Source organism: Pongo abelii, chromosome 19 (genome assembly GCF_028885655.2).
Source record: "Pongo abelii isolate AG06213 chromosome 19, NHGRI_mPonAbe1-v2.0_pri, whole genome shotgun sequence".
In the NCBI taxonomy this organism is placed as follows: Eukaryota; Metazoa; Chordata; class Mammalia; order Primates; family Hominidae; genus Pongo; species Pongo abelii.
Window position 1 is genome coordinate 20,910,782 of NC_072004.2, and position 19,809 is coordinate 20,930,590.

A 19,809-nucleotide genomic window follows, 5' to 3' on the forward strand; every position below is an offset into this window, starting at 1 on the left:
AAATTAGCCAGGTGTATGTGGTGCATGCCTTTAGTCCCAGCTACTCGGAAGGCTGAGGCAGGAGAATGGCATGAACCCGGGAGGTGGAGCTTGCAGTGAGCCGAGATCGTGCTACACACTCCAGCCTGGGAGACAGAGCGAGACTCCGTCTCAAAGGAAAAAGATAACGACAGGGCTCAATTTGGGAGACTGAGGCAGGAGGGTTGCTTGAGGCCAGGAGTTCAAGACCAGCCTGGGCAACATCGTGAGACTTTGTCTCAAAAAAACAAAAAGACAACCAAAAAAAAGTTCTATCTCTCGACACTGTTACATGAACATATGAACTTCGGGGGACACATTCAAACCAAAGCACTTAGCAAGCAAATACAACCAGCTACCAAATATTATATTTTCATATTTTTAAAATTTGTTTTATTTATTTTGTAGATAAGAGACAGGGTCTTGCTCTGTCACCCAGCCCAGAGTGCAGTGGTGCAGTCATAGCTCATGGCAGCCTTGAACTTCTGGGCACAAGCTATCCTCCCACCTCAGCCTCCCTAGTAGCTGGGACTACAGATATGCACCACTATGCCCAGCTTTTTTTTTTTTTTTTTTTTTTAATGTTTTGTAGAGATGTTATCTTGCCATGTCACCAAGGCTGGTCTTGACCTCCTGGGCTCAAGCCAACCTCTTTCTTTAGCCTCCCAAAGTGATGGTTTTATAGACTTGAGTCATCACACCTAGCCTACTTAATTTTTAAAATGGGCAAAAGACTAAAATAGAAATTTCACTGAAGGCTACATATGAATGAATAATAAGCACACAAAAAGGGGCTCATCATTAGAGAAATGCACACTGAGACCACAGTGACATAGAGGCATATCCCCACTGGGATGGCTGCAACAAGAAAGGAAAAGCCATCCAGCAGCTTGTTTTGTAGATATTGACAAACTGATTCTAAAGCTTATGTGGAAAGGGAAAAGACTCAAAACACAACATTTACAAAGAAAAGCGATGTTGGAGGAGTGATACTACCCAATTTCAAGAATTACTATAAAGCTGCAGTAATCAAGACAGCATGGTAAAGTTGTGCACAAGGTCTTGGCTGTTGCATTATAGTCAACCCTAATGTCTATTAAATGGCTACTGTGTTTCAGACACTTTCATACATGTTAGCTCAGTTACTTCTCGTATCAGTACTTTTTTTATTATTTATTTTTTTGAGACAGAGTCTTGCTCTGTCATCCAAGCTGGAGTACAGTGGCGCAATCTTGGCTCACTGCAACCTCCACCTCCCGGGTTCAAGCAATTCTCATCCTCAGCCACTGGAGTAGCTGGGATTACAGACATGTGCCACCATGCTTGGCTAATTTTTGTATTTTTTGTAGAGACAGGGTTTCGCCATGTTGGCCAGGCTGGTCTCGAACTCCTGAACTCAAGTGAGGACCTCCTTTGCCTCAACCTCCCAAAGTCCTGGGATTACAGGCATGAGCCACTGCACCCAGCCTTGTATCAATACTTTATGTCAGGGTTGATTAAAAAAAATTCTTTTAATTTTGATAAAATACATATAGAATGTGCTGTCTTAGCTGTTTTTAAGTGTACAGGTCAGCAGTGTTAAGTATATAGCCAGCCCTCCATACCCCAGGTTCTGCATCCATGGATTCAACCAGCCATGGATCAAAAATATTTGAAAAACGATAATACAGCAATAAAAAAAAAACAGCATAGCAACTGTTTACATAGCTTTTACATTGTATTAGGTATTATAAGTAATCTAGAGATGATTTAAATTCATAGGATGGGCATAGGTTATATGCAAATTCCCTGCCGTTTTATATCAGGAACTTGAGCATCTGTGGATTTTGGTACCTTGCAGGGTCCTGGAACCAGTTGCCCAAGGATACCTAGAAATGATTCTATTGGTGAAACAATAGATAAAAAAGATCACTGGAATGGAAGAGAAAGCCCAGAAATAGACCCATACAAGTACAGTCAACTGATTTTGACAAAGGAACAAAGGCAACTGGAGAAAGCCCAGTTTTTTTTTCAAGAAATGGTACCGGAACAACTGGACATCCACATACAAAATAATGAATTTAGATATCCTGTTTTACAAAAGTTAAAACCACAGACCTAAAAGCAACATGTAAAACTATAAAACTCCTACAAAATAATAGAAAGGTTAGGTGAATTTGGGTTATACCGTGACTTTTTAAAATTTTTTATTTTACTTTATTTTTAGAGATGGGGGTCTCACTCTGTTGCCCAGGCTGGAGTGCAGTGGTACAATCATAGCTGACTATAACCTTGAACTGTTGGGCTCAAGCAATCCTCCTGCCTCAGCCTCCCAAGTAGCGAAGACTATAGGTGTGCGCCAACCCCCCCACCCCCCAGCTAATTTTGTAGAGATAGGGTCTCCCTATGTTGCCCAGGCTGGTCTCAAACTCCTTGGTTGAAGTGATCCTCCCACCTCAGCCTCCCAAGGTGCTGGGATTACCAGCACTGGTATGCTGGCATGAGCTCTACTGCACCTGGCTGGCAGTTTCTTAAAAAGCTAAAAATAAAATCATTTGACCCAACAGTTCAACTCCCAGGACTATACTAAAAGAAATGAAAATAAATCCACACAAAGACTTCCACGTGAACGTTCTAAACAGCATTATTGATGATAGCAAAAACTAGAAACACCCAAATGTCCATCCACTGATAAATGGATAAACAAAGGCGGTATTTCCATACAATGGAACTACTCGGTAATAAAAGGAATGAAGCAGTGACGTATGCTGCAGCACTGATGAACCTCAAAAACAGTATGCTAAGGAGAAGCAGCCAGACACAGGACTGCATATCATATGACCCTACTTATATGAAATTGTTCATACAGACAGAAAGCAATGCAGTAGATTGCCCAGGGCAGGAGATGGGAGCAGGGATTAACTACAAAACAGTCTCCAGGAAATTCTGGGGGGTGATGTAAAACTAGATGGTGGTGATGGTTACATAACTCTAAATTCATTTAAAATCACTGAGTTGTATACTTACATATGAATTTTATCATATGTAAGTTATAACTCACTAAAAGTTTACAAAATATAAAAATAAGGCTCATGGAAAATGTAAATTAAGAAAAAACCGACTAGCCAGGGGGAAAAATGATGGGCTGCACATACACAAGCCCTCAGGCCCTGGTAACTGTTCCCTGTAAACCCGACTCGGAGTTTCTTGGTAGCCAAGTGACTAGAGAAGTACTGCCCCCTGGAAGGGGAGGCATACTTAATTTCTTAAGAAATGCTGGGCCAGGTGCCATGGCTCATGCCTGCAATCCCAGCACTGTGGGAGGCCAAGGCAGGAGGACTGCTTGAGCCCAGGAGCTCAAGACTAGCCTGGACAGCATGGCAAGATTCCATCTGTACAAATCTTTAAAAAATCAGCCAGGCATGGTAGTGTACACCTGTAGTCCCAGCTACTCAGGAGGCTGAGGTAGGAGGATTGCTTGGGCCCAGGAGGTCGAGGCTGCAGTGAGCTGAGATGGCACCACTGCACTCCAGCCTGGGTGACAGAGTGAGACCTGTCTCAAAAAAAAAAAAGAGAAAAAAGAAAAAAGCAAAGCTATTCCTAGCTTTCAATTTCAAGAATGATTTCTCAGGTGTGGTCTCACCCAGACACTAGAGAAAAAGTATGAATAGTGTCTTTTAACAGTATCCAGGCCAGGTGCGGTGGCTCACACCTGTAATCCCAGCGCTTTTTTGGAAGCCGAGGCAGGTGGGTCACCTGAGGTCAGGAGTTTGAGACTAGCCTGGCCAACATGGTGAAACCCCGTCTCTACTAAAAATACAAAAATTAGCCAGGCGTAGGGGTGCATGCTTATAATCCCAGTTACTCAGGAGGCTGAGGCATGAGAATCACTTGAATCCACGAGGTAGAGGTTGCGGTGAACCAAGATCACACCACTGCACTCCAGCCTGGGTGACAGAATGAGACTCTGTCTCAAAAAAAAAAAAAAAAAAATAGTATCCTATGACAAAAGCAATAATGGGCTCCATAAAGTAGTTTTGTTTAATGTTCCTTGATAAAGGCCACAAATATGATGCCAGAACACAGCCCAGAGAAGGCATTTCTGCTGAGGCTAAGAACATGTGGCCCGAGCTTGTCGCTTTCTGAATGCCCAGCTATATTCAAAAATAAATCCTAGAATAGTTTGCGAACTGGATGGAGTACACAGAGGCCTTTGGAAAAATCCTCCGTAAATATGATTTCTTTCAGTAGATTTGTAATGAGTTGGTAATTGTTATGCAAGTGTTTTTTCCCCAGGTAGGTAAAGGGCTGGAGTGTGCCAGTGTTGCTAATTAAGGGCATATCCTTCTGCAGAGCTATGGGAATGTATGCAAGGGGTGTGTTCCTGAAGAATTCACTTAACTCCAGACGCAAAGTAGGAGAGCTATGAGTTCAAATTCTGCTTATTAAGCAAGAGTTTAGTGTTTTGCATTTTGTTGTTTTCTCGTGTTTTTAAAAAATCATAGCTGGGCACAGTAGTTCATGCCTATAGTCCCAGCACTTTGGGAGGCTGATATGGGAGGATCACTTGAGCCCAGGAGTTCGAGGCCAGCCAGGGCTTGGAAGATAAACCTGGCAGCTCCCAAGGCCAGCCCTGCCTCCACCGTGCCAGCCTTCCTCTGGCCCAGGCTGGTGACTCAGGCCAACATTGGAAGGCCCACCAGGAAAGGATTCCACCTACCATAGTGTGACCCTGTCTCTACAAAATACAAAAATTTAAAAATTAGCTGGATGTGGTGGCATGCACCTGTAGTCCCAGCTACGTAGGAGGCTGAGGTGAGAGGATCACTTGAGCTCAGGAGGTTGAGGCTGCAATGAGCCATGATTGCACTGCTGCACTCCAGCCTGGGTGACAAAGCGAGACCCTGTCTCAAAAAAAAAAAAAAAAAAAAAAAAAAAATCACATAATTCAAATCTGTGTTAAATGACACCTGTCCTTTAGTGATCAAAGGAGCAGAAAGTCCAGTTCCTTCTATGTTCTGGGTGAGCTTGTTCCCTTGTAGTAATGTCCCTCTGTGCTGGCAACAGGATGTGGTTGCCATTCAGCTCCTGGCCAGCCTGGGGCACAGGTCAATGTCATGGTCCCAGCTCATGAGGAATCCGGAAGAAAAAGATTTGTGGCTTTACACTGCTGCAATTTTTCAGTTCTTTGCTAATCTGCATTCACTTTTGAGCTCGTGTAAATTGCAGAAGAGGGAAGTCACTGTTTGAAATAAGAATGGAACTATTATCAGCAAATACTTTGGGCACTTACTATACAGTTAGCCCTTCACGTGTATTAACAAGTTCATCTCACAGCCCTGCGAGGTCTTGGGGAGGGCACAAGTACATAAATCATGTTCTGGGGAGTCAGGCTTTGGATCAAAGTGGTACTTACACAGATGGCCTCAAACACGTGAAAGACACTATAAACCGGCAAGACCTGGCTCACCAGGGCAATGACATCTCTGCAGAAGAAATGAGAAAGCATTAAGACACAGATGTATCCTTTGAGACCCATTTATATCCCTTCTGTTCCACACCCCACCCCCACAAGAAAAAGCTTTGGAATAGAGGTAGTTGCCCCACACAAATGTAACTGGCACTGCTAGCCCAGAGTTTTCTGTGTCTGTGGGTCACACCTAAAACTTCAGAAGAGCCCCCACAATTTTGGACTGCCCTTCAATTAGCCTCTTGTCTATGGACAGGCACTAAAGGCCTGAGGTGGACAGACAGAGGTTGGCTTCCTCTCAGTGAGAGCCAAGCCTGGGCTCTTTCTCCTTCCTTTGGGCCCAGCACTGAGCTAGGCATGTGATAAATCTGAGCACACACTGGGAACCACTTTGACATTTTCCAAAAGTCAGCACAGAAAACTGATTACCTACTCATCATTGGTAAAAATATGCCCCAGCTGATTTTTCAGGATGCTTATCAGGGTGCCCAGGACCAGGGAAATGCCAACTGGAAGAGACAAAAGGTGCAGCAATGACAGACCCCAAGCCAGGAAGCACCCTTGCTCAGATCAGCAAAGGGCTGGGCCTTACGTCAGTGTAAGTCAGCCCAGCCCTCTGCAGCCAGGTGCCTTTTGTCACAGGCCTTCATGTCCCCCACATCTGAGGCGTTCATTTGGGCTAGACAGCCTTGTAGGAAGGGCAGTGTGGAGAAAGCTTCCACTCCAGTGGTTCTCAGAGTGGGCGGCACGCTGGCCCAGCAGCATTAGCATCACGTGGGAACTTGTTAGAAATAGATTCTCAGACCCTGCCTCCGACCTACTGAACCAAAGCCTGCTGGTGAGGCCCAGCAATCTGTGACCAGCCCTCCAGGGGATTCCTGCACAGGTTACAGCCTGAGAACCACTGCTTTCTCTACAGGGAAGCCGGTCTGAGCCTTCCGGTCTCAGAAAGCACAGCCATGATGTCAGAGGACACGAGTGGCTCCTTCTCCAGAGTAGGTTGGCAGCTGCCAAGCTCATGGGGGTGCTGGGAGGGCCAGACTTGCAGAAGGACTCTGGACAGCTGGAAGGAGAGTGCTGGGCAGGAAGGGCCTTCAAAGAGTCAGGCTTTGCTCTAAGGTAAGTGGTAGAAGCCAGCTGTCTCCAGAAGAGTCCCAGAATCACAGCAGCAGGGAAGGAGTGACTGGGGATGGGGAGAAAGTGGTGAGAGGGACGCTTGCTGCTCAGGGAGGGGCAGCTGTCAGCTTATCAGCAGAGGCTGACCTGGGTCAGATGGCAGGTCCAGCAGGCCTGGAAGATAAACCTGGCAGCTCCCGAGGCCAGCCCTGCCTCCACCATGTCAGCCTTCCTGTGGCCCAGGCTGGTGACTCAGGCCAACGTTTGAAGGCCCACCAGGAGAGGACTCCACCTACCTATGCTGAGCACGCCCGAGACGGCCGAGCGCTTGGCCTGCACAGTATCCGCAGCCCCCAGAGCCATCCCCACTCGGACACAGACCCCGATGCTGAGCCCCAAGGGAATCTGGGATCAAAGAAAAGAAAGCACTGTCAGTGGGCCCACCTTCCAACCCCTAGAGTCCTGAGCCAGCCTGGGCCAAGAGGGACGGGAGCGGGAAGGCAGAGCAGATCTCAGGCATGCAGCGTAAGAGGCATGTCACATTCTTGCTGCTGACAATGAGGCAGGGAGGGCTGGGGCTGGGAGAAGGGTGGGGGTACCCCCAGTGAGCCAACCAGTCCCACCACCACCTGCGCCATCAGAGGCAGCACAGGCAGGCGGGCCTTGCAACCGAAATCACTGTGTTGTCAAAATCAAATGAGTAAACAGATTTTAAAGAGGTGACTGTGGTCTTAGTCCCAGAAAAGCTCCCTGTAAGAAAAAAGAGATTTCAGCAGAAACCATTTGCAAAAATAAGAATCTCTAAATGGATTTTGTAATGTAGATTTTTGTGATTCCTTTGCTTAAAGCTGGGGTCAGGGATAACATGCAGATGCGTACCCGAGCGACATGGGCTGTGTAAGCAAGATGATGGCTGTGTCTCTGTGGGGAGTAGAGGGGAGGTGGGGGCTGTGGTGGAGGAGAGCCCATGGCCCTGCTGGGGACGCTGTCACCCAGCTCTGGCCAACTGCAGTGTGCAGGAATGTGGGCCTGCTGCTCAATGGAATGTGTTTTTTTTTTTGTTTTTTTTTTTTTGAGACAGAGTCTTACTCTGTTGCCTAGGCTTGAGTGCAGTGGCACAATCTCAGCTCACTGCAACCGCCTCCTGGGTTCAAGCGATTCTCCTGCCTCAGCCTCCCAAGTGGCTGGGACTACAAGGCTTGTGCCACCATACCTGGCTAACTTTTTATATTTTTAGTAGAGATGGGGTTTCAGCATATTGGCCAGGTTGGTCTTGAACTCCTGGCCTTGTGATCCGCCCGCCTCAGCCTCCCAAAGTACTGGGATTACACGCGTGAGCCACCGTGCCCAGCCTGGAATGTGCATTTTTAAAGAAAATCCAAAAATAAGATTGTGATGTGAAATCTCCCAATTTTAAAATAATACTAATTAATTTTTAAAATTCCAACATCTGTGAGTGAAATATCACCCTTGGTGGTCAGGTTTTGGGCACCTGTGTGTGAGCCCTGGCATAAGCTGAGCAAGGTCTGGACCTGGTGGGCACGAGAGGCCCGGGGGGGGTCCCTCGGGAGACAGAGACAGCTTCAGGTGACAGCCTGCCCCCCTCCTATGACACCTCCAGCCATCAGGTGGGGGATGTGGGGAAGGCACCCCTGCAGGAGCCTTACCATGTAGGTCACGGTGGCCACCTCATAGATGACAGCCTGGGCGGAGAGATCCACCACGCTGAGGAGCCCTAGAGGAGAGGCCCACCGTGAGCCCGACCCGCAGCCCCAGACACCCAGACCCTGCGCCGACAGGACGCTGCTTTGTTTTGGGGACTCAGGCTTTTTTTTTTTTTTTTTTTCGTTGATACAGGGTCTCACTCTGTTGCCTGATTTGGAGTGCAGTGGCACAATTATAGCTCACTGCAGCCTCCACCTCCTGGCTTAGGTGATCCTCCCACCTCAGGCCCCCAAGCAGCTGGGACTACAGGTGGTGCCACCACACCCAGCTAATTTTTGTATTTTTTTGTAGAAACAGAGTTTCGCCATGTTGGCCAGGCTGGTCTCGAACTCCTGGCCTCAAGTGATCCTCCCACCTCAGCCTTTCAAAGTGCTGGGATTACAGGCATGAGCCACTGAGCCCGGCTGATTTTGAAGGGCAGATTGGTAACAATGACAACAAAAAGACATTCCTGCCTGGCCTTCAGCCTGTTAGGAAAATTCTGCCCAGTGACCCGGAGGCCTCTGCAGGCTTCCCTGTGTGGTCTGTCTTTCCAGATGAACTCAGGGTGGCAGTGTGAGGGAGGGGACAGAGAACGGGACCAGGGTCCGGCAACTCGAGTTCGGTTCTTGGCCCTCCCACTGATTTTCTATTTGTGGAGTTCCTCTGTTCTTGGGGCCCCGTTTTCTCATCTGCAAATGCGGGGCAGGGCAGGGGTTCTCACATTCAGGCTGCCTAGCGTCCTCACTTCACCGAGTGCTCTAATGAGCACACACAAGGCAGCAGGTGGGAGCCTCACACTGGCAAGCCCAGACCTCTGCTCACACCCGCAAACCAGCTCAATCTCTCACTCCTCCGTGCCTCAGCCACCTCCCACGGGCACCTGCTCCACCTGGCCCGTGCTGGGATTCAGGCACGAAAGGCCCAAGCCTGCCTCCTGGATGCTCACAGCCTAGTAGGGAGGCAGACCAGCAACAGACGGATCAGCCCCGCTGGGCAGTGGTGCTCTCTGGGTCCAAGCCTGGGGGGCCTGGCCAGTGAAGCTGGAAGGGGGCTGGTGAGCTGCCATCCTGGGGAGGGGGCTTCTGGGCTGGGTGAGCCGCCCACATGCCATTGCGCCCCCCATGCTCTTCCACGTACCCATGAGGAAGCTCCCAATCTCATAGGCCCACCACTCAACGCAGATCATGAGCATGCTGGGGACAGCCAGGGAGAAGAAGGGGCCCCAGTCCTGCAGGCACTGGCTGGACCAACCTGGAAACAGAGGCCCCGTGAGCTGACAGCCTGCCCTGCTTGCCCACCCCATTCCTGCTCCCCACTGCCAGGAGGCCCCTAAACCCCTTTGGCTCTTCCTGCTCTGGGGCTTAGCAGGCCCAGGCACTGGGCATTTTGCAGAGGGAATGCGGCTGGTCTAGAGCTGGTGTTGGGGCCCACGGAGGAGGAGGATGCAGGAACAGGGCACCAGGCTCACCTGGCCAGTCCACGGTGTGGCCCCAGGGCCCAGGGCATGGGTGTTGGTCCCCACTCCACCCTCAACAGTGTGGGATCTTGAGCAACTACCCAGCACTCTGCAGGCTCCATTTCCATCTGAAAACCCGAGGCCTTATAGCTGCCCTGCCTCCCTGGGGAGTTTTCAGAGGCGGCATGAGATCAAGGATGCTGAAGGGAAACACACCGCAGGTGCGCTGGGCAAGCTTGGAAGGGGCTCAGCCAGGGCCCTGCCCCACGTGAGACCCCAGGGGCCTGCAGAGCTATTCCTGAAATGCCTGGCAAGAGAAGGTCCTTGTATGGGATTGGCTCTCAAGAGGCAGAAAAGGACAGGCAGGCCCCTACACGCCTGCTGTTTCAGCAAATTACTTAACCTCCGTCTGTCATAATCTCCTCTTTGTAAAATGGGGCTAATGAGGTGGGGTGAGGTTTAAATGAATTCAGGAATGTTAGGCACCCCACGCACTGCTGATGCCTGGTATTCCACGGGTGTCATTGCTCTCACCGCCATCCTGAGAGCAGAGGCTGGGCAAGAAAGCTCCCTGGGCCAGGCTTCTGTGATGGACCCAGCAGGGCTCTGCATCGTGACACCTTGGATGGAGGGACTCTGGGCCCTTGGGTCTGGGGAAGCAAAGGGGAAGGGGCCGTGCAGGGTCCTGCACCTCCTCCTACAGGCTCCACTGCACCCTCTGCCTGCTGACCACCCTGCCTCAGGGCTGGGGCAGCACCACAGCTGGCCTGCTCAGCCTCCCAGAGCAGGCCAGGCCTCCCACCTGCCCACGTCTCCAGGTGCAGCTTCTTCAGCACAATGTAGAGAAGGAGGAAGACGGTCTGTGCAAACTGGGAGATGATGTTGGCATAGGCGGAGCCCCTGGGTAAGGAGAGAGAACAGGGCTGCGACTGATGCCAACTCTGCCACCACCCTGCCTGAGAGAGAGGTGGCTCTGGCGACCAGCCCGTGTGGGGCAGGCATGGCTGTGCTCTTCCCCCATCCTGGGATCAGACTCAACCAGGGCCCACAGGCACCTCTGGCCATGGTGGCTTTACCAAGGCAGCCGTGACTACAGTGTCCTGGGGGCCACCCTGCCAGTGCCCACTTCACCTCTCCTGGTGGGCTTGGGCAGGAGCGGGGAGTGGCTGTCCTCTCACCCGATCAAGCCTCAAACTGAGGTCCCCAAGGGACCATCAGGCCCCATAACCCTCCACTTCAGGACGGCACAGGCCGGGCCAGGATGGTGACTGACCTGTCTCCACCAGGGGTGGAGAGCTCAGTGGGCAGTGTCCCCTGACCAGGCCCCACCAGCCCCCGGGCTCACCTGACCCCCAGGTTCAGCACAGAAACCAGGGCATAGTTGGCCACACCGTTGACACAGTTGCCCACCACACCACTGAGGACTTGGGGCCAGGTGATCTTCTGAAATAAATGAAAACTGGCCCTGCTAAGGTGTGAGTGAGATGGATGGAGGGTGGACAAACCCAGGGTTTGGAATGGGGACTCCTCCTCCTGCCCCTTCAGCCATCCCTGTTCAGGAGTTGGAAGAGGCTGAGACACACAGCCTGTCACCTGCCTCTGTGCGGGAGGTCAGGACGTGGCAGGTGGGTTGGAAGTGACCCCTTTCAAGAGCTGGTTCACAGATGGTGGAGAGAAGGGGAAAGCCCCAGGCCCCTCTCCCACTGGAATAGGGCAGTGTGCTGGGAGAAGGGCCTCCCCCCACACCAAAGACCTGTACCTGATTTTGCAAATATTTTGCCAGCAGATTGTAAAGAAAAATCACCTGTATGAAAAGCAAACCCAAACAAATCAACAATAATGACCAAAACCCACCAAATGAGCAATAACAGACATTCCTTTCCAGGACATAGTACCCCAGATTGGGGCAATTAGTTCATCAAAGTATGTCTGGGACCTCTCAGGTGCGGCCAAAGCCTACCCAGCCACCTGGACTCGTGCTCGGGCCCGGCCTATGGAAGAGGCCCCCTCAGGGCTCCCTTCTGCCGCAGGGGAGACGAGCAGGCATTCTTTGGCTCTGAGAGAGTACCCTTTGCACACATGCTCATGGTGCACAGTGCCTGGTAGGCCTTCTGGCTGCTAAGCCAGGCTTCCATCAGCTTAGGAAGGTGAGAAGTGACCCAAGGGCCTGTTCACAGAAGGGCCCACTTTGGCTCTGGCCTTAGAGACAGGATTTGAAGGCGTGACCTCCGACGAGGGAATGGCAGGTACTGAGACATGCTGGCCGTGAGCAGCCTATGCTAAGCAGGTTCAAGACCCTACGGGGGTGGCAGGCCCTTCCCTGGCCGGGGAGGACCGCAGGGGAGTGTGCTTGGCAGTGTGTGTGTTGAGGGGCACTGTACCTACCCTTTCTCTCCTCTCTTAAGGGGAATAGAATAGGCATCAACTGAAACCTAGCCCAGGGCCCTTGTCCCATTCCTTCCTGTAGCTCTCCACTTCTTTTCAGCATAGTGTACTGATTAAGAGTACAGAGCTGGAATAGACCAGGTTCAATTCCTGGCTCTGCCTCTTCTGAGATGTGTGATCTTGGGCAAGTTACTTAATCTCCCTGAGTTTGTCTCCTCATCTGTAATTGGGATAATAATAGTGTGTGTGTGTACTTAATATACACTTAATATTTTACATACATAAATATTGCAAAGTTAATATTGCAAAGTGCTTACAAAATGATATATGGGACATTTAAGCATTCCAAGTGTTAGCCACTAACATAACTATGTTAGTGTTATTAGTCACTATTATTGGCAATTAACTTTTGCAGCTGCATTTTATGGAAGGACCTTGGCTTATTTGACAAAGAAGACACCACAGTGACATCTTTATAGCGCATTTCCCCCCAACCCAGCCCCAATAGTGCTGGTTGACAAGATGCCATCACCTTGGTCCGAAAAGCCAAAGTATGGATTATATGGAAGACTCAGAGGAGAAGAGCAGCCCTATAAGGGGGTTTCCGTAAACCAGAAGAAATCTGTAACCAGCTAGGCCCCAAAAAGGTCATGGCACTGGCCTGGCAGAGAGGTGGGTGTGGCTGGGTCTGCTGGGACTGCACGCTGTTGGGGCACCCCACCTTCACCCTGACCTCTTCCCTGCCAGCTCCCTTGCCCACAACCTTCCCCCTGGTGCCATGGAGGCTACACTGTCAGAAAGTGAGCTCAGCCTGGTAGGGCCTGGTAGGACACAGAACTGCCAGTTGTAACAGGCATCACTAAGCTGCAGGTCAAACAGTGAAGCACTGGGCTGCGGAAGAGACATACAGATCCCCGGGTCACTGGACATACAATCACTGACCTAGATAGATGCACTGTTGATTAATTAACAAATTAATGCAGAAAGGAGAGAATATGTAATAAATGGTGTTCAAAAAAATTTTAGTTGGATTAATATCTTAAATGTAAAAATAGAAACTCTGGAAGGGTCCAAAAAAGTATAAGCAAATGTGTATATAATCTTGCAGTAGGTTAAGTCTTTTTTTTTTTTGAGACAGAGTTTCGTTCTTGTTGCCCAAGCTGGAGTGCAGTGACACAATCTCGGCTCACTGCAACCTCCGCCTCCCGGGTTCAAGCGATTCTCCTGACTCAGCCTCCCGAGTAGCTGAGATTACAGACACCCGCCATCATGCCCACCTAATTTTTGTATTTTTAGTAGAGACGGGGTTTCACCATGTTGGCCAGGTTGGTCTCGAACTCCTGACCTCAGGTGATCTGCCCGCCTCAGCCTCCCAAAGTGCTAGGATTGCAGGTGTGAGCCACCGTGCCCGGCCAGGTTAAGTCTTTTAAGCTCGTTAAAGACATAAGGAATAGGACTTACATACACATTCACAAATCTTTTTTTTTTTTTTTTTTTGAGATGGAGTTTTGCTCTTGCGAGGCTAGAGTGCAATGGTGGGATCTCAGCTCACTGCAACCTCCGCGTCCTGCGTTCAAGCGATTCTCCTGCCTCAGCCTCCCGAGTAGCTGGGATTTCAGGCATGCACCACCACGCCCGGCTAATTTTGTATTTTTAGTAGAGAAGGGGTTTCTCCATGTTGGTCAGGCTGGTCTCAAACTCCCAAACTCAGGTGATCTGCCTGCCTCAGCCTCCCAAAGTGCTGGGATTACAGGTGTGAGCCACCGTGCCCAGCTCAAAATTATTTAAGTCAGAAACATAAGCAGAATAAAAGGCAAATGACAAATTGGAAAATATTTGAGACAAAGGATTAAGATATTATTTAATAAGAAGTACAATACTTAGAAAAAGATTAACCCACTAAAATAAGCAAAGAGCTATTCACATAATAAATACATGAGAAAATGTTCAACTTCATTATCAGTAAAAGAAATGCAGGCCAGGCATGGTGGCTCACGCCTGTAATCCCAGCACTTTGGGAGGTGGAAGCAAGTGGATCACCTGAGGTCAGGAGTTCGAGACCAGCCTGACCAATACGGTGAAACCCTGTCTCTACTAAAAATACAAAAATTAGTTGGGCATGATGGCGGGTGCCTGTAATCCCAGCTACTGAGGAGGCTGAGGCAGAATTGCTTGAACCTAGGAGGCAGAGGTTGCAGTGAGCGGAGATCGCACCACTGCACTCCAGCCTGGATGACAGAGCAAAACTCTGTCTCAAAAAAAAAAACAAAGGAAAAAAGAAATGCATTTTAATACGGTTTCTAATTGGAAGAAATCTTTTAATAATAGTAGTCTACAATAATGGAAGTTTTTGCTGGTGGGAGTAGAAATTGGTAGTTTGGCAATATGTCTCAAAGCCATTCACTGAGCCATCCACTTCCAGTAATGCATTTCTGTAATTGATAGTTTCCTTGAAAATCATCTGTAAGATGATTCACAAAGATTTTTCTTTAAGAATATTTACCACAAATCTTATTTATAATAGTTTGTATTATAAATAGAGATTGTTTAATAAGCTATGGCCTAACTATGGGTACCAGATAACCTTTGGAATTAATATTGTGGAAGGTTATTTAGTCCTATAAAGAGACTAATGACATATTTTAAAGGGAAAAAGGATATTATAACCCAATATACACATACTGATCCCATTTCAATTTGTGTTTATGTGTGTGTTTGAATACCCACACCCATGAATAGAAATAATCCTGGAGGGCCGGGCGTGGTGGCTCACATCTGTAATCCCAGCACTTTGGGAGGCCGAGGTGGCAGATAACTTGAGATCAGGAGTTCAAGACCAGCCTGGCCAACATGGTGAAACCCCATCTCTACTGTAAATACAAAAATTAGCCAGGCATGGTGGTGCATGCCTGTAATCCCAGCTACTCAGGAGGCTGAGGCAGGAGAATGGCTTGAACCCAGGAGGCGGAGGTTGCAGTGAACCAAGATTGTGCCACTGCACTCCAGCCTGGGCAAGACTGGAGTGCAAGACTCCATCTCAAAAAAAATCAAATCCTGGAGAGAGATAGTAACATATATTCTCTCTGGGTAGTAGAATTATAGGTGATTTGAATTTTCTCTGCCTCATGCTTTTCGTATTTTCTCCAACAAACATTTTCAAATCAGAAAAACATGTTATACTATTTTTTTTTAATTCAATTTGCACCAACTGCAACGGGAACTTCTGTCAGTCACCCTCATGGCCCAGCAGGAAGTCACAGCAGGATAGGGATCTTCCGCAGCAGATAGAGTGGGAAAGCAAAAAGCCAGAATTTAGGGGAATGTGATTCCATGCTCAGCAAACAGGGTCACCTACCGGAAGTCCTGGAATGAAAATCATTACATAGTCCTGAGTCAACCTGCAAGAGAGGGAGAAACTCCGGAGCTGACCAGGCTGTGGCCCGGGGAGGCAGGGCCCTCTCCCCTGTGTCCTCCAGGACCGGGTACTCGGCCGCTGTCCCAGGGTCTCAGCCAGGACTGTGAAACCTCAGCATCAGGGGCTGCTGCTTCCAGATGCTAAGCAGGTGCCAGGAGGGGCAGCCGAAGCACCCAAACACCCAGGCCTCAGGACGAGGGAACTTAAATTCAGAGTAACGTGGTTTGTAAGAAAAAAAGGTTATATCTTAAAAAGGAATAACCAAATGAAATGTACATAATATAAATGAACATGAACAAGGCATCCCTATGAGAGGGATTTATTATAAAATAAATTTAATAATAAACTATAGGCCGGGTGCGGTGGCTCGTGCCTGTAATCCCAGCACTTTGGGAGGCTGAGGCGGGTGGATCACGAGGTCAGGAGATCAAGACCATCCTGGCCAACATGGTGAAACCCCGTTTCTACTCAAAATACAAAAATTAGCCAGGTGTGGTGGCACGTGCCTGTAGTCCCAGCTACTCAGGAGGCTGAGGCAGAAGAATCACTTGAACCTCGGAGGCGGAGGTTGCAGTGAGTCAAGATCGCACCACTGCACTCCAGCCTGGGCGACAGAGCGAGACTCTGTCTCAAGTAATAATAATCTATAATTCATCAAAAAGTGGTTGTCATCTTTCTTCTTTTCGGAATATGGGAAAATGCACACACTTCATTTCTTCGAAAGCATCTGTAAAGCTCCAACTGTGTCCGGGCACACAAATGCAAATAAAATGCAAATCCCAAGTTGTTTCTTGCCTTGCCTCCTAAATTAAAACGGCGTTTGTCCGCCTCTGTCCCTGCTGGTCACTGCTGGAGCCGCAGCCATGGGGAGAATCCCCAAACCAAAGCCTGGAAGGTACCCGCAGGCACCGTGCACTGTGAGCACTCGTGGCCTAGAGAAGCATGGGGTCTGAGAGCTGGGCATCTTCAGGGTTTCCCGCGGCGGCCCGGGTTTCCCAGGAGCCTCTGGGTCTCTAGCAAGCCCCACCTCCACAGCCGGAGCCCAGCGCACCTGGACACTTCCGGGTCCTGCCGGAAGAGCAGCAGGATGTGCTGGGTGTTGAGGAAGAGCGCCCAGCAAGGGAGGCAGCAGAGGAGCAGGACCAGCGCGCCCCGCTGCAGGATCACGCCCACGTGCTTCTTGTTGGGGCTGCCGAAGCTCTGCAAAACAGCCCGCCCCGCATCAGCCCTTTCCACTGCCCGGGACATTCCTAAACCCCGCGCGGGGAGCGGGCTGTCAGCGGCGCCAGCGGTGTGTGGCGGACCCTGCGGCCTCTGGTGACCACAGCCCGGCGCCCGCAGTCTGTAATGGCACAGCGGCCTTCCTGAGCCTGAGCCCACCACTGTCTCCACTGTTCTTCCAAAGCTCCAAGGAGGATGAAGGCACATGGGGCTTCATCACATGTCAGCGGCGGGTAAGTGGAGCCAGGACCAAGCCCAGGTGCACCGTGAAGCTAGAACCCCCAGGGAGAGGTGAGGCCTTGCCGCTTTGTGACCCCATGGCCACCTGGGCAGCCCGTGCTGGACTGCAGGCCCCTGAAAGCAGGGAGGTTCCTTCTGTGTCCCCTTGGCCTTTGACACATGCCTGCATGTAGGCAGCCGAACTTAGGAGTGAGGCTGGGGAACCGGTTGTCTTTCTCTACTTGGTGACCTCCTCTGGGGGCAAGAGGTCAGAGAACTGTCTCTACCATCTCCTCGCCTTTCTCCTGGCCCAGACTCTTTCAAAGGGGTGGGTCTGTTTCCCTGACAGCCTGTGGTCCTTGGAGGTGGAGCAGGGGCAGCTGACCCCAGGGCCCATCACTCCCAGATCACCTGGCTGCGTCCCTCCCACCTGCCATCTCCATAGCACCTGTGGGATTGGCTCTGCCCTTGCCTGGCTTCCTGCCCAGCTCCCTGGGAGGCCACCTACCTGAGACATCAAGGTGTCACATGCTGAAGACAAACCAACTCCTACAGAAACTCCGCAGACATTGACAAACTGGTGCCACACACAGGAGGAAACAAGAGCTTGTCAGGCGAGGCCTGAAGAGAGGCCCCTGCCTCTGGGCTGAGCCAGGGTTGTGAAATGCTGCCCAGCAGGCAGCGGTGGCAGAGGTGGCTCTGCTCAGCAGCCTCATGTGCTGTGTGCCCCAGGGCCAGACCGCCTCCATCTCCGGCCCTCAGGTTCCACCTGTGAAGGCAGCTGTCCAGCCACGTGGGCTGTGTCTTCCCATCCCTGACCAGCCACCCAAGACGGGCCCACCCGGGAACCCAGTGGAGAACCTGAGGAGAGAACTTCCCTGCTCTGGGCCAAGCTGGGTACTCACGGCCACTGCGAGGGTCACCGATGCCAGCTCCACCTTGCCCAGGTGCCCGCAGAACACAGTGCTCACGATGTAGATCATAAAAGTCAGCACCTGGAACAGGAACTGGAGGACAGCGGCCAGGTCAGACTCGGGGCCACAGGTCCCCGCACAGCCGAGCCCTGCAAGACAGGCCTCTCCAGCTTTGAGGGCCCCACAGCAGTGCCCCGAGAGGTCACCTATGCCTGGGGAAGCCAGGGCTGGAGGTCGGATGGCCTGAGCCCAGCTCCCATTCTGCGTTCTGCAGCTGCAATCACGCCTGGCCTCCACATCCCTATCCAGAAGGGTCAGTGCCTGACACAGCGCAGTGCCTGGTGCCCTAAGCTTGACCCAAGTGTCTGATACTGCTATTGCGGTTCCTATTATAACAATAATTTGGTCAGGCCGCACACCCCCAAAAAAGGAGGGGAATTAAATACACCAAAATCTTAGTAATGGCTATTTCCAAGCACTAGGATTTGAGTTAAATTTCTTTCTTCTTTATAACTTTCATTTTTTTCTAAAAGTTTTACAGGAAGTGTAATTCTATTACTCCTTTTTGGTTTTTTTTTTCTTTTTTTTTTTTTTGAGACGGAGTTTCGCCCTTGTTGCCCAGGCTGGAGTGCAGTGGTGAGATCTTGGCTCACTGCAGCCTACCCGTCCCAGGTTCAAGCGATTCTCTGCCTCTCTCTCCCAAGTAGCTGGAATTACAGGCGCCCGCCACCATGCCTGGTTAATTTTTGTATTTTTAGTAGAGTCAGGGGTTTCTCCATGTTGGCCGGTCTGGTCTCCAACTCCTGACCTCAGGTGATCCTCCCTCCTCGGCCTCCCAAAGTGCTGAGATAACAGGTGTGAGGCACCGCGCCCAGCCCATTACTCTTTGTGATCAGAAAAAATAAATGTATTTAAAAACAGTTTCCCCTTTGGAAATGAAATGGGTAGCCGGCCCCTTCTTCCCCCTGCGAAGGTGCTGCAGGCTTCATGCATCTCCGGGTCCCATTTGTCCTGGAGCCATCTTCCAACTCAGGCTTTTGTGGGTTTCCAGCTGAGGCACACCCACCCCTTCTGTGTGGTGGCTGCCTGCTGCTAAGCACAGTCAGGCCCCACTGCCACTGGGGATTGTCTAGGGACAGCCTACAGGAGCCGTCCTGCTGTCCCCAGACTCTGGACCTGGCAGTCAACATGGGCAGTTTCTGGGGAAAATGTGAGCACATTTCTGGATCCTGCCTGCAAGGCAGACACCCTCAGCCTCTCAGCTTCCTCCACTCCCTACCTGCCCCCCAGCTCCTCCTCCTTACCAGGGGTCCAGAAAGGGCAAAGAGAGTCCACATCTCAGTCCCAAAGCCTCTGGGAACCAGCCTGCTGAGGGCAGGGCAGCAGCCCCCGTGGTCCAGGGGCACTGTGTCCTGGAGGCTGTCCATTCCTGGCCGGGGCGCTGGCTACCCTGCACGCCTGAGCGCCTGCATGGCCAGCTTTGTCCAGCGAGCCACCCCCTGCCTGGGCAGCCCGTGTCAGTACAGCCTGGCTAATGAGTAAGGGGCAGGAGGAGGGGCTACCATGGCAACTTGTGGGATGAGCCCTGCCTCCCAGGGCACTGAGTCCCTGCTGCCCAGCCCACTGCCTCAGCCACTAGGGAGGACAGGATAGAGGCCTGGGCTCCTGGGAGTCACCCAGACCGATGCCTGTTGTGTCTGGTCTCCCAGAGGGATTGGCAGTAAGGCCTCAGCCGGAGAAGGTCCAGGGCTGCCTGCAGTGGCTGTGGGAGGTGTGCTGAGGTCAGGAAAGGGCAGCCTGGCTGGGGCAGCTGAGCCACTGGGTGTCCTGTACCCGGGCGTGATGGTGCCCACAAAGACTCCCATTTTTCAGAGGAATTGGTGGCCTGCCCGAAGTCACAGAGCAGGTG

General features: G+C 50.9%; 1 protein-coding gene across 2 annotated transcripts in view; it reads right to left on the reverse strand.

Moving 5' to 3' along the window:
- Positions 1-19,433, reverse strand: part of SLC47A2 (solute carrier family 47 member 2) — a 36,554-nt gene extending 17,121 nt beyond the window's left edge. The window contains 14 exon segments of one of the 2 annotated variants that reach the window (NM_001134066.1): positions 5,414-5,483; positions 5,901-5,976; positions 6,880-6,988; positions 7,463-7,504; positions 8,251-8,318; positions 9,428-9,541; positions 10,549-10,646; positions 11,092-11,189; positions 11,506-11,550; positions 15,487-15,529; positions 16,598-16,746; positions 17,495-17,563; positions 17,892-17,993; positions 19,205-19,386. In NM_001134066.1, coding sequence (NP_001127538.1) covers positions 5,414-5,483; positions 5,901-5,976; positions 6,880-6,988; positions 7,463-7,504; positions 8,251-8,318; positions 9,428-9,541; positions 10,549-10,646; positions 11,092-11,189; positions 11,506-11,550; positions 15,487-15,529; positions 16,598-16,746; positions 17,495-17,563; positions 17,892-17,993; positions 19,205-19,327 — 1,206 coding nt within the window. In that variant the 5' untranslated portion in view covers positions 19,328-19,386. 2 annotated transcript variants of the gene reach the window in all.
- Between the last annotated feature and the right edge of the window lie 376 nt (positions 19,434-19,809).